Here is a 14,151-nt window from a genome sequence, read left to right on the forward strand (position 1 = left end):
GTCCTCAAAGGCTGAGACTCACAACACAGGGACCCACACCTCAGTAATGGAATAAGGTGGCTCAGGATAATGTACTGGAGTTTTTTTTAATCTAGTGGTGTCTGTGGAAATCACAGATACCACTGATTCTTCTGTTGCAAACTGGAACCAATGGAGAGATCGAGCCCACAGGACTCCAACTCAGCCACCACAACCAACTAAAGTGAGAATTAGAACTGAAGAACTAAAACCACCTAGTTACAAACACAGACAAAAAAAAAAGGGCCCTCACCCCCACCTTACACTGAGATCGAATCCCTGTAACTGAGAACTTTGCCATCTGTTTGCAATGGGTATAAATACGCCTATTACTTAACCCTCAACAGAAACTGTAACGGGTTATGAAGCCTATTAGGAGCCTGAGACAAGCAGAAGTCAGGGTCAAACAGCTAGTAAACAGCAGAGCCTGGATTTGAACTCAGAGTCTAGACTCTTAAAACCATTTTCGAACCAGGTTTTTCCCATGTTTCTCATAAAAGATTAGTTAATAAGCCTCTCCCACTCTTGTCACTTCTGGAGAAAGAACTGGAACCCCTCTCCATGTACGGCAGGGATTAGTTTACACCATGGGATTAAGTGCTTACATTCCATCATTAAAACAACCCTGAGGATACTCACCTGATACTCAAGAGAAGCTAGGAATATTCAAACCCAAACATTCTGATTCCCAAGCAGACACAAGAAAATGGGACCATTTTAAGAAACGCAATCCCAGCCGTAAGGGGATTTCACCTGTACTCACCATACCTCAGAGCCCCAGTGGCCAGTGGTTAAGAGCTTGTCTAACCAAAAGGCTGGCAGCTCAAATCCACCAGCTACTCCTTGGAAACCCTGTGGGACAGCTCTACTGTCCTAGACAGTCGCTATGAATCAGAATGGACTTGATGGCAAGAGGTTCACCATACCCTCAGGACTCAATGTGCACCCAAACTGATCCTAAACTTGGCCAAACTTTGAAACTCAAAGACCCTCCCCCTTCAGGCATTCCCTGCCCACCCCCTTTCTCCCTCCTCCTGACCTTCCTCTTTTTAATTTGCAGACTAGATTAAAGAAACAACACTATCAATATCAATTTCCAGATTTCATCTTTTTAATTGGCTCCATGAAGGACATCCTAAATACTACAAGAAACACAACAGAATATTTTTTCTTCCAGTATTAAAAGAGAAATGACATTCACAAACATTTTTCAGCTCTTCTATATAATCAGGGTGGTGGTCTCATAATGTAGAATAAAAAACGACTAAATAATCACATTCTTGATGCAGATTCCTTGTAGGTACATTCAGAAATTGTTTTCTAACCATGATAAAGAAACATTGTGTACAAAATTTTTAAATGTTCCTAGATATTAATGGGGGGGAACTGTCTGGCCAATGTTTTTTTTGCCAGAGTAATCCTTAGCACCCAAACTAAAAAACTGGTAAATTGGAAAATACCCCGAGACTCTACAAATGTCACAGAATTTGTCTTTAAATGGGAGAAAAAAAGTTTAAAAAACATATGGAATTTACTAAAAGGTCTTTAACAGGCTACTCTGGGAGCTCAATTCAAAAATAGAAGTTGATGTACTAAAACAAAGATGTTTCAGTGCAGCTCCAAAAATCTTTTATAAATACAGCCATTTGGAAGGACGATCCTGGATCAGAAGAATTTTTATTCCTTGTGTATCTGAGAACAGTGAGAAAGGAGAAAATTGTAGTGTCAGGAAGGGGCAGGTTGATAACAGGCTTACCTCCCAGGGTTGATAAGGATGCTGAAGGCTGGATAGCAGGGACCTCCCTTCACCTCCTCCATGCCCAGGAAGACTACATCATTTTCAGACCCGCCCCCATCCCCGCCAGACTGACATGCACTTCAGAGAGCAAGGGAGGCTGGAGGCCTAGGAATGTGGTTAGGTGGGCTGGCTGGGTGAAATATGTGAGGGCAGTGGAAATGCTGAGCAGCCTGGGGAGGGAAAAAAATGAGAGAACACCACAGGGTGGGGTGAACAGGTCTGTCTGCTCATGCTAAGAACACACAACTCTCACCTACATTATATGTGCACGCCTCATCTCAGTTGTCGTAATTGTCTCTGTAATTCCCTCCAGGGTAGCGGTCATAACCACCCTGGCTTCTAGGAAAAAATATACACAATTGCCCTGTAGGAACGTATTTATATACACCTGACAACATTAAAAACAACCATGTATTAATAATCTCTATGTACCATAAGAAGGAGAGCTAGTGACACGGTGGTTAAAGTGCTCGGCTGCTAACTGAAAGGTCAGCGCTTCAACCCCACCTGCTGCTCCAGGGGAGAAAGGTACGACAGACAGTCTGCTTCCGTAAAGACTACAGCCTTAGAAAACCAATGGGGCAGTTCTACTCTGTCCTCTAGGGACACTGAGTCAGAATTGACTTGAAAGCAGTGGGTTTGGTTTTTTGGGTTACGTATCATATACTTCTTTGTAATATATACTATAACATAACCTGTAACATACATAAAAAAGTCTTAAGGATATAAATATGTAATTATACAGCAGTTTATATGTAATATTGTCATGATTATGTATCAACCCAATAGTTATATCTAACACAGTAAGTGAATACGTATTATCTACATTATACATGACTCATGTAATTAACAAAATCACTTTAACGTTATATACAATCTAAAGACACTAAATTACGTACTTGTTTATAGTATCACATACATTAACAAAAAGCAATAACACCAAGGCATGATATGATCTGTCATACTTACAAACTTATTATAATTCAAAAGTATACTATTAACAACATTCTTAGTATTAAGTACTATGTGCCAGACTCTGTTCAATTCACTTTACCAGCATTAAAATTCAGTATTCACAACAACCCCATGTGGCTGGTACTGTTACGCCCGTTCGAGGGACAAAGGACTTGCCCAAGTAGCACAGCTGACTACTGCTTGGATTAAAACATACCTGAGCTCCTAAGGAGGGGAAGTAGCACTAGAGTACCCCAACCCCTTGACTACCCACCTGCCACTATAGTCTCTGGACCTTCCATATCCATATCCTCCAGGTCGACTGTCATATCTGCTGCTCCCATAGCCCTGGTCCCCACCACCTGCAGCAAGTAAGAAACATTGATATGGCAGTTCTCCAGACAAAGGTCACTTCCCCCTTGCTCCATGATCAAACTTACCAATGTACTTACCTCTGGAGTAGCTGCGGCCACGCCCATGGGCACCAAAGGCACCTCCTCTGGTTCCCCGGGCTGACTTGCCTGCGTGATCCACCCTGATCTGACGGCCATCCAGGGACTAGGTATGGGAGGGAGACATAAGGATGGGTTGGCAGTCATTCAGGGTAATGGTATGTACAGGAAGAGTGGGCATGGGCAGATGGGCAAAGGAGCCCAGAAATTCCTGTTGGGCACCAAGTTCTGGGTGCCCCGTTCCAGCACAAGCTCCTTTGACCAGAATGGCTTTATCAGGAGCTACAAAAGCCCACAAAATGACCTGAATCCACCGTGTTTCCCCTGCTACTACTTACATCTTGACTGAACTCAGGTTGAGTTCTCCTCCCCACTCCTCTAAGCTGCCCAACTATTAGGGCTAGAAAGACACCTCTTGGTTTGAGGCTTCAGAGTCCATCCCAGAAGACTCACGAGGTCCTCTCCGGGCCAGGCCCACAGGTCTGCAGACTCTACTACCTAAGCCCAGGGCGGGTCAACCATCCACAGGTGGCTTCTCGGCCTCATGCAGGACCAGTCGTCGCCTCCCAAGCAGCCTGGCTCTGTCTGCCGCTGCCCTCCACCCCCTAGAACAGAAGGTAGTCACGCTCCCGTGAGTGGGCACTGCAGGGCCTGGTGGCCGCGCTGCCCCTAGCAGACACAGAGGGAAAAACAGAAGAATGGAGAAGGTGGCAGATGGGGGCAGGGCCCCTCTGTGGGTAGGAGGCCTCACCTCTCCATTCATGGCTCGCATGGCATCTGAGGCATGCTCTGGATTGGTAAAGGTGATAAAGCCAAAACCCCGGGATCGCTGAGTCTCCCGGTCCTTGACGACAACCACTGGAGAAAGGAAGAGAGACAGGAAAATGTAGATCAGTCAGCACCAGAAAGGAGAGAGCAAGGGGTGGTCTGAAACAGGAACCCCTCCCACCCATCCTGAAGAGAAATTAACTGGGTTCTCCTCAGCATAAAAAACCTATTCCTTAAGCCTAGGAACACACGTATAACGTGAAGGGTCCGGAGCGCCGACCTTTCTGTTTCTTGACGTTCAAGGGCCCCAGACTTCCTCCCACCCACCCCTTATCGTGGGCCTGATCACTGTCTCACCCTCAGAGATAGGACCGAAACTGCTGAAGTGGTCTTCCAACGCCTGCTCATCGGTGTTGAAATTGAGCCCTCCCACGAAGAGCTTCCCTTCTTCAGAGGACATGGCAGTGAATTTGGGTCCTGTGGGATAAACATGAGACCTGGTGGTGCAGTGATTAAGCACTCAGCTGGTAGCCAAGAGGCTGGTGGTTTGAACCCACCAGCCGTTCCCCCTGGAGAAGGATGTGGCAGTCTGCTTCCTTAGAGATTACAGCCTTGGAAATCCTATGGAGCAGTTCTACTCTGTCCTACACGATCGCTACGAGTCGAAATCAACTCGAAAGCAGTGGCTGGGTGGCTAAGGAGAGACGGAGGGCCGAGAAGACAGGAATCAGCAGGCTCACAGAGCGAGGTCGCCATTTGAGGGCCGCCATCGCGCATGTCCGTAACTTCCCCAGCCACCACGTCCGTCATTTTGAGGCCACGCAGGCCCAGAAACCTCTTGCGGTCCCTCTATGCGCGCGGAACAAGATGGCGGCGGTCACGTGAATGGGAAGGAGCTGTTCTCGGCTGTCGCGTGGTCGCTGCCGCCGCCACCGATGCCGCCAGCCACTCCTGGCATTCCTCCCATCGGATACCGTGCGCCAGCCTCCCACCAACCGAAATGTTTCACCTGAGATTATGGGACCCACCGGCCCAGAGAAACCCAAGTCAGAGGCCTCTACTCTCCTCCCGCGCACCCCTGCTCTTGCCAGGCGCGACTGAATAAGGCAAGGAGCTGATGCTCTGCAGGGTATACACTGCTTACCTGGAAAATAAAAAACAGAACAGCCGGAACAGCTAACGCCGAGGAGTACAGAAAAGGGGAAGCTGCCGCGCGGGAAGACGCTTGATAAAGCGTACGTAGCGGACACGTCAGGGAACGTCCCCCGCGCGCGCTGGCGTGTGCGTTCATTGGCTGAGACGAGCGAGGTTGGGAGGAGGCGAGGAGAGAGGACGGGAAGGCAGAGCAAAGGGAGCGATGCGCTCTGCGCACTTCCGGGAATGGAGGCGGCTTGTGTGTGACTGGTGAATCCCGACGTCGTCGTCCGTCCCGCGCACGAACTTTTTCTCTCTCACGGCTCTGATCTCACACCCCTTTCCGTCCCTGACATCCTCAGCGTCCTTTATGTCATCCCCCAGTTTGTTCTGACATCCTCCTCACCATCACAGTTGTTTTCCGCTTGGTCCCTGACGGCTTAATTAACGTCCTTTGATGTCCACTGATGTCTTTCCTCTTCGCCTTCTAGTCCTCTAGCCTCTTCTCAAGTACCCGGCGTTTTATCCCCCACTGTCCCCTGAATTCATGAGTCAGAATCGACGGCAACGGGTTTGTTTTGTTTTGGTCCCCTGAAGTAAGGAGCCCTGGTTGCACAGTGTTTAACTGCTGGGCTGCTAACCAAAAAACCTGTGGTTCCAAAGATGGGGCAGTCTGCTTTCGTAAAGATTACAGCCTTGGAAACCCTATGGGGCAGTTCTGCGCTGTCCTATAGGGTTGCTAGGAGTCGGAATCGACATCAACGGATTTTGTTCCCTGAAGTCATTACCCTTCAGTCCCTGACATCAGACTTTCCACTGCCCTCTACGTTTTCAACTCTGTGTCCAACATCTAACCACGTGTCATGGGACCGTTTTCCCTAGGGTCATTCTTTCTCATCTTTGACTTCAGCCCTCATGTTCATCTGACAGCCCCCTGAAGCCAGCCTATGATTTCCAGTACTCCCTGAGATACCTTCTACCAAACAGGATGCTCAGTCTTCAGAGGGTGTATATCCCAATCCACTGAACAGTTTTTGCTGTCACTCTGGGTAGATGAGTCCTCGATCCACAAAAAGAACTTTAACAATACACAAAGGATTTATGGAAGCCAAAGTTGCATGAGCCCGCTGCCCGCAGTTTGGTCTTGTCCAGACTTCAGTGCCTGAATTACCTTTACAATGAATCCATTTGACAGACTTTTCATTTTTGAGATCCCCATCAAGGAACAATGGACTCGTTTGATCTCAGAGGCTCTAAATTCCTTATCCGTAGAATGGACTTATCAGCCCCCAAAACACAGACTAGATGTGTTAACCTTCAGAGTACAGCACACAGAGTACATCCACAAAATCGATTTGTCTGGCTTTCACCATATTCAGGCCTCCTATCGCCAGAGTGGACTTGAATGTATTTCATACTGCGAAATCCTGGTGCTGCAGTGGTTGAGTGCTATGGCTGCTAACCAAAAGGTTGGCAGTTCAACTCCACCACGCGCTCCTTGGAAACTCTTACAGGGTGGTTCTACTCTGTCCTATAGGGTTGCTATGAGTTGGAATCAACTCGATGGCAACAGGTTTATTTTACATATATATATATATATATATATATATATATATATATATATATATATATATATATATACACATACAAACATACATACATATTGGTCTCCTTCAGAGAATATGAACCCCCCCCATACAAAAATATACTTGTTTGCCTCTCAGAGTGTCTGAACTCTGACCATACTCCACCGTCATTGTTCCATACAAGCCCCTCTCATTTATTTTTATTCCCACGCCCAACTTCCATTCCCTTCCTCCCATAATTAACCATTTTATTTTGTCTTTTTGCATGATTTCATATAAATTTTGCATTTTTGTGTCTATGTGCTTAAATGGTTTTATTCTTTTGTTCAACCACCGTTTTTAAGATCCCTGTTGCCACGTGTACATCTGATTTGTACATTGTTTCTAATGGTTATAATAAGCTCTGTGATGTGCACCTATCTACTACATCATTTTACCCCTTCAAGTTGCCAAAAAAGTAGACTTGGGTTGCCTCCAACAATAAATACCCCCACCCCATTGCCGTTGAGTTGATTCTGACTCATAGTGACCCTATAGGACAGAGTAGAACTACCTCATAGGGTTTCCAAGGAGCAGCTGCTGGATTGGAACTGCCGACCTTTTGGTTAGCAGCCTAGTTCTTAATCACCGTGCCACCAGAGCTCCCCAACAATAAATATATATATAATGCCTTGTAAATGCTCCCTTACAAGCCAATGTGAAAAATTCTTTAGGATGTATACTCAGAGAAGAATTGCTGGATCATAGGGGATGAACATACTTAATTTTTGTAAGCAGTGCCAGATTGTTATCTGGAATGGGTGTACTGTCTATATTCCTACCAGCGAAGTATGAAGGTGCCTACATTCTCCCATCCTTGCTAACATTTAGCATTATCCAGCTTTCTGAAATTTCCCAGTTTTTTTTTTTTAGTAGATGTAGCATATTTCATTTTAAAATTACATTTCTCTGATTGAAAATGATTTTGAGCACCTCTTCATGTGCTTGTTTGACTTTGGGTTTCCTTATGTAAATTGCCTATTTATATTTTTTTGCCCATATAACTACTGGGCAAATTCTCATATCTCTCTTGTTTTTCAGGGGTTCCTCAGATGTCTAAATATTAATTCCTTGGGTGTTAGAAATTGCAAATAGCTTCTTCCACTCTGGTATTTATTAATTTTATAAGTAGTGTCCTTGGTTGAATAAGGATCCTTAATTTTGATATAATAAAAAAAAAATTTCCCTTATGGTCTGTGCCTTTATGGAAATTCTCTTCTCCCTTGTCACATGGATGTTCTACATTTTGTTCTATTATCTTTATAGTTTTTGCTCTCACACTTAGATCTTTAATCCATGTAGAGTCCATCTTTGTATGTAGTATGAGATCAAACCGATTGCCATCGAGTCGATTCCAACTCACAGTGACCCTATAAGACAGGGTAGAACTGCCCCAAAGCGTTTCCAGGAAGCGGCTGGTGAATTCAGATATCTGACCTTTTGGTTAGCAGCCAAGCTCCTAAGCACTGGGCCACCATGGTATAAGATAGGCAGCTGGTTTTATTTTTCTCCGTGTCGTGAGCTAGATTTCCCATAACCATCTGCTAAGCAGTCTGTCCCATCCTTTTTTTTTTTTTTTTTTGTGGTACCACCTCTATCATATACTAAGTTCTGCCGATATGTGGCTCTGTATCTGAGCTTTTTTTTTGGTCCTATTCATTGGTCTACCTGTCAACTCCTGGGCCAATATCAGTTTTTTTCCCCTTTAATTACTAGGGTCTTTAGTATGTCTTGGAGCCCTGGTGGCACAGTGGTTAAGTGCTCACCTGCTAACCAAAAGGTCAGCAGTTCAAACCCCTCAGCTGCTCTGTGGGAGAAAGACGTGGCAATCGGCTTCCATAAAGATTACAGCCTTGGAAACCCCATGGGGGCAATTCTACTGTGTCATATAGGGTCGCTATGAATCAAAATCGACTCGAAGGCAGTGGGTTTGGATTTTAGTATGTCTTAGTCTCTGGTGGGGCAAGTCCCCATCAGCTTTTCTTTTTGAAGGTTGTCATAGCTATCCATGATCCTTTATTATTCTAAATTATAATGTAAGGTTTACTGCAATTCTTAAAAAGGTAATGGAAGTTTTATTGGGATTGCATTGAATTTATGGATTTGAGGAGAAATAACACCTTAATAGTATTACCTGTGGTTGTTTGAAGGTATGTCCACAGATTCTTGGATACTGTTCCCTTCAAGAGTTGAAACCTAATCAGTTTCCCCTTGAGTGTGGGCTGGACTTACTAACATAATAGAATCAGGCAGAACTGATAGTGCGTCACTTCCCACTGGGTCATACATAAAAACATAAAATGCACTTTGGCTTCCTGTTCTCTCTTTCACACAGATTGCTCACTTTCTGGGAAGTTAGCTGCCATGTCATGACCAGCGCTATGGAGGGGCCTCAGTGGTAAGGAACTGAGGCCACCTGCCAATAGCCTCCTGAGTCGGCCTTCTTTGAAGGGGATCCTCCAGCCTCAATCCACATCCTGACTTGGAACTTCATGAGAGACTGAGGCAAAACCACCCAGCTAAGCCACTCCCAATATCTTGACCCTCAGAAACTGTGTGAGATAGTGTTTGTTGTTTTAAGGCAGTAATTTTTGGAGTAATTTGTCACACAACAGATAATATATTACCGAAATCTTCCCAGCAGAGCATGAAATGTCTCTTTTATTCAGATCATCTTCTGTTTATGCTATTAGAATTTAAATTTTTTCTTAATAGAGGTCTTTTGTGTTGACTAAATTCATCCTTATATACCTTCTTGTTGGTATTGCTGGCGTATAGAAATGCTTTTGATTTTTATAGATTGATCTTGTATCTGGCAACCTTGCTGAACTATGTTATTATTCCTAATAGTTTTTTTTGTTGGTTCTTTAAGGTAATGGATCATATCACTTCTAAACAAGTTTTATCAAATTTACACCTCATTTCTTTCCAGCATTGGCTGGTTCCTCCATTATTATATGAAACAGTACTATTGAGAGTAAGCAATCTTGTCTCTTTCCTGATTTTAAAGGTAAAATGCTTTTAAGATTTGCTGTAATATTTTTGCTGTTTTTTTTTAAACAGATAAAACTTAGCAAATATTTTTTCTACTTTGAAATCATTGTTTTCCTCCTTTAGCTTATTAACATGGTAAATTACATTCATGAATTTTCTGATGTTGGATCATCTTTGCATTACTGGAATAAACCATATTTGTGATTCTTAAAAATACACTGTTGGATTTAGGTAGCTAATATTTTATTGGAATTTTTGCATCTATATTCATAAGTGAAATGGGTTTATAATTTTATTGTCTTTTATTTTCCTCATCTGGTTTTATAATCAAGATTACACTAGCCTCATAAAGTGGGCTGGGCTGCTTTTGCTTTTTTCTCTATTTTCTGGAAAAATTTGTATAGATAGAAATTAACGGTTTATTGAAAGTTTGATAGAACTACATCTTCGAAACCATCTGAGTCTGGGTCTGAAGCTTTTTGTTACAGGGATATGGGGTATCTTTGACTATCATTTCAATTTTTCTTAAAACTTATTGGTATGTTCAGATTTTCTATTTCTTTTTGCATCAGTCTGAGCACACTTTTATTTTACCAGAAACATGCACATCAACTAGGTTTCCAAATGTATTAGCTCACAGTTTAGCCTCTTTTTGTGTCTGTAATTTTCTTTTTTGTTGTTCTCTATAGTTTGCACTCTTTTAAAAATCAGTATAGCTTATTAATGTTTTCAAAGAACCAGATTTTGATTTTGTTAATCTTTATAATTACTTTTTTATTCTCTTTCATTTATTTCCTTCCTTACATTTATTACTTCCTCCATGCCTCAATCTTTTGGGCTTGTTCCCTGTTCTTTCCCAAAGTTCTTGAGTTGAATGCTTAGATCATTTTTTTCTACCTTTCTTCTTTCCTGATAAATTTAAAGCTATGCATTTTCTTCTGATTTTTGTGTCCAATAAATTTTGATGGGTAATGTTTTAATTCTTTAGTTCTAAATATTTTTAAAGTTCCTTTATGATTTCTTCCTTTGTCCAAGAGTTACTTAGTAATGTTAGTTTCCAAAATGGGTTTTTTTTAGCTTTTTTGTTATTAATTTCTAATTTTATTGCATTATAGTGAGTGAACATGTTTACTATTAATCCTTTCGAATTTACTGAGGCCTTCTTTGTGCCCTAACATAGTCTGCTTTTGTAATTGTTAAGTTGTTGTTGCTAGGTGCCGTTGAGTTGATTTCGACCCAGAGCAACCCCACGTGACAGAACTGCCCCATAGGGTTTTTTTTAGCTGTAATCTTTACAGAAGCAGATTGCCAGGTCTTTCTCCCCTGGAGCCAGCCACTGAGTAGGTTCAAACTGCCAGCCTTTCAGTTAGCAGACAAGCGCTTAACTGTCTGCACCATAAAAAAAAAAAAAGGGTTCCTTAATTGTTAAGTGCAGGCACAAAAAGATGTTTTCTCCATTTGTTAAGTGGAGGGTTACAGAGAGAGATGTGTGATTTTACATATCACACATATATACAGATAGATGTGATATACATATGTATATGTATTTTTTTTTATATACATATAGATATAAAAGTTTAACTGTTGTTCAGGGCTTCTTAGGAATATGTATGTTTATGGTAGACATATCTTCTTTGTCATTGAGTATATATGTCCTTTGTCCTTTGTGATCTTAGTCTTAAATTCTATTTTGGTAGCTATTAGGATGGCTATCCCAGCTTTCTTTGGGCTTTTATTAGTCTGCTATATCTTTTTTCGTCTGTTCATTTTCAACATTTCTGAATCTTTGTATGTGTATGTGTGTATACTCTTGGATTTGTGTTTTTAATCCACGGAAAGTCTCTGTGTTTTAAATAGTTTAATCCATTTACGTTTTGTTAATTACTCTTATATTAGGATTTAGTTCTGACTTCTCATTTCATATTCTCCATTTACAGAATACTTTTTGTTTCCACTATCATATTCATACCTAATATTTCCTTTGGGTCCTTTTTATAATTTCATTCCTGCCTGTTTTATATTCTAATTTATGTCTTATTTTAAATTCTTATATTTTATCATGCTTGGTAAAGTAGAGGTCAGTAGAAAAGAGGGAGACCCTCAATTAGATGGATTGATACAGTGGCTACAATAATGGGCTCAAACATAGCAATGTTGAGGATGGCAACATTTTGTTCTATTATACCTAAGGTCGGTATGAGTCATAGCCAACTCAACAGCACCTAACAACAACATACTTGTTTAAAATTCTTCATCTGTCGGCCCCAATACTTCTGCTTCAGATATCATGTTACCCAGTGTGGTAGCCAGTCACCAATATGGCTCCCAGTGATCCCTGTCCCCTGGTGTTCACACCCTGTATAGTTCCCTCCCATGCTGTACCAGGGTTGGTCTATATGACCACTAGAATACAGCAGAAGTGGTGTACCATTCCTGAGATTAAGTCAGAATAGACATTGTGGCTTCTGTCTTGGCCACAGGCTCTCGCTTGCTTGCTCACATCACATACTAAGAGCAGCCCTATGAAAAAGCTCAGGTGGTGAGGAACTGAAGCCTCCTTCCAACTGCCATATGAGTGGGCCACGTTGGAAGTGGGTCTGTTAGCCAAGCCAAGCCTTCATCTGACTACAGTCCTGGCAAGCAATCTCACCAAAAACCTCATGAGAGACCCTGAGTCAAAACCACCTAGCTAAGCCATTCCTGGATTCCTGACCTTCAGAAACTGAGAAAATAAATATTTGTCGTCTTAAGCTGTTAAGTTTTGGGGTAATTTGTTATACAGTAATAACTAATACATCCAGTTTATTTTTCTCTGGGGGCAGTTATACTGCCCAGGTGTCTAGTTATTTTGGCTGTGAGCTAGTATTTCCCTGAAGTTATCAGCTATTCTGGCTGGTAAAATGTACTGAGGAAAAGCTGAAGGCCAGACTCTAGCTGGTCAATTACCTGGAGTTTAAGGGGTGAAGGGATGTGAAGGGAGATGAGCCAGAAGGTGGATAGTCCCAGGCACAACAAAACCATGGTTATTACTCCCATCTGCTATCACACTGCCTGACAATTCCTCTGACAAAGGCTTCATCTTTAAACCCTCAGAGGGAAGCAACTTTAGGAGGAGGCAGTCTCCCTAGGTGTAACCTACCAGCCCTAGTGTCTGGAGGGAGAGAGATGGAGGAGTGACTGTCTCTGGTGGTCATTTCTTCCCCCTAGGAGAGGGTCTGGATGCTGTGAGACTAGCCCTATAGACACCTGTACTGATGGTTTGGATGATTTCTGAAGTGAGGGGGGCAGAGAAGGACCTTCCCAAGGCAATACTGGGGCAAGGTTAGATCCAGAACTTAAATCTCTTTTCCCTAACCAATCCTCTATTTGCTGCCTCTAGCCATCCACCCCTCAAAACACACACCAGTTAAAGACAGCCTTCCATTTCCTCACAGGTCTCTCACAGTTGTGCTTCAGTTTCTGGAATCAATGTTTCCCTCTGTAGTTTCCCCAAGATTGGTTTCAGGCAAGGGAGACAGCAGTTTCTGCTGGTTTACCATCTTGGCAGGAACCAGAAACCCCAAATATCCTAGAGGAATAAAAAAGGTTTCTGGCCTTCAGGGTATGGGATCCTCCTATTCACAGAAAGGACTCTTCTGGCCCTCAAAGGTAGCAAACTCCCATACACAGAATTGACCTGTCTGGCTCTTCAAATATCTGAGCTCATTAATCACAGAATGCACTTGTTTGACTCTAGAGAATGTCAGCCTATTACTGACAAAAGGAACATTTTAGGTCCTCACGAGGGCCAGACACCCTCATACGTTGGATGGTCCCCCAGGGGGTCTGAGCCCTTATCCACAGAATACACTTGTAAGACTCACAGTGTTTGAGTACCCTAGACACAGAATGGTCTTATCCTGCTCTTCGAGTGACTATGCCCTCATTTGAAGAATGATCAGCTTCCCCTCAAATACTGGGGAGTCATGTGAGCTTTTTAAGGGTCATCCCAGCTTTATAATGACATTCTTGGGGAAAAGAGGTTAGAGGATGGCTGCCTTTGATGACCCCCTCATCTCTGTTAGCATTGCCCAGAGCTTGGCATGGCTAGGCCATGACCTGAAGGACCCCAATTACCTCACCTCACACATCATCTGCCACATCCTTTGTGGAGGACAACAATTGGCCTGAAGGAGAATCCTGCTTTCTGAGAAGGTAAGGTGGGGAAAAAGGACCATCTTTTCATCATTATTCCTCAAATAAGTAAGGTGACTTCTTTCAGGGCCTGAGTTTTATCAGTGCTTGATTTGTTTGTATCAGTGGGATGGAGAAGACAAATAAATGGTTTCTATTGCTGAAACAGTTAAGATAGGTACCCAGGAGCTGGAAACTCAGCTTAGGGTTTAGACTATGGTCAAAGCCCAAGGTA

At 42.9% G+C, this 14,151-nt stretch overlaps 1 protein-coding gene across 5 annotated transcripts; it reads right to left on the bottom strand.

Moving 5' to 3' along the window:
- Positions 1-1,107: 1,107 nt before the first annotated feature.
- On the bottom strand, positions 1,108-5,245 carry RBM3 (RNA binding motif protein 3). 5 transcript variants are annotated; one of them, XM_049872723.1, is made up of 7 exons: positions 5,135-5,245; positions 4,348-4,467; positions 3,974-4,080; positions 3,223-3,328; positions 3,045-3,132; positions 2,074-2,152; positions 1,108-1,710 (listed from the first exon to the last, which is right to left on the bottom strand). In XM_049872723.1, exons 2-6 carry the CDS (start codon positions 4,448-4,450, stop codon positions 2,095-2,097), a joined length of 462 nt encoding a protein of 153 aa, XP_049728680.1. In that variant the 5' UTR covers positions 4,451-4,467; positions 5,135-5,245; the 3' UTR covers positions 1,108-1,710; positions 2,074-2,094. The 5 variants fall into 5 exon arrangements, 4 of the variants coding, with proteins under 4 accessions (XP_049728680.1, XP_049728679.1, XP_049728677.1 ...); XM_049872722.1 differs by having other exon boundaries at positions 2,070-2,152; XM_049872720.1 differs by having other exon boundaries at positions 2,070-2,155.
- Between the last annotated feature and the right edge of the window lie 8,906 nt (positions 5,246-14,151).

The sequence above is a fragment of the Elephas maximus genome, chromosome X, assembly GCF_024166365.1.
Source record: "Elephas maximus indicus isolate mEleMax1 chromosome X, mEleMax1 primary haplotype, whole genome shotgun sequence".
NCBI lineage: Eukaryota > Metazoa > Chordata > Mammalia > Proboscidea > Elephantidae > Elephas > Elephas maximus.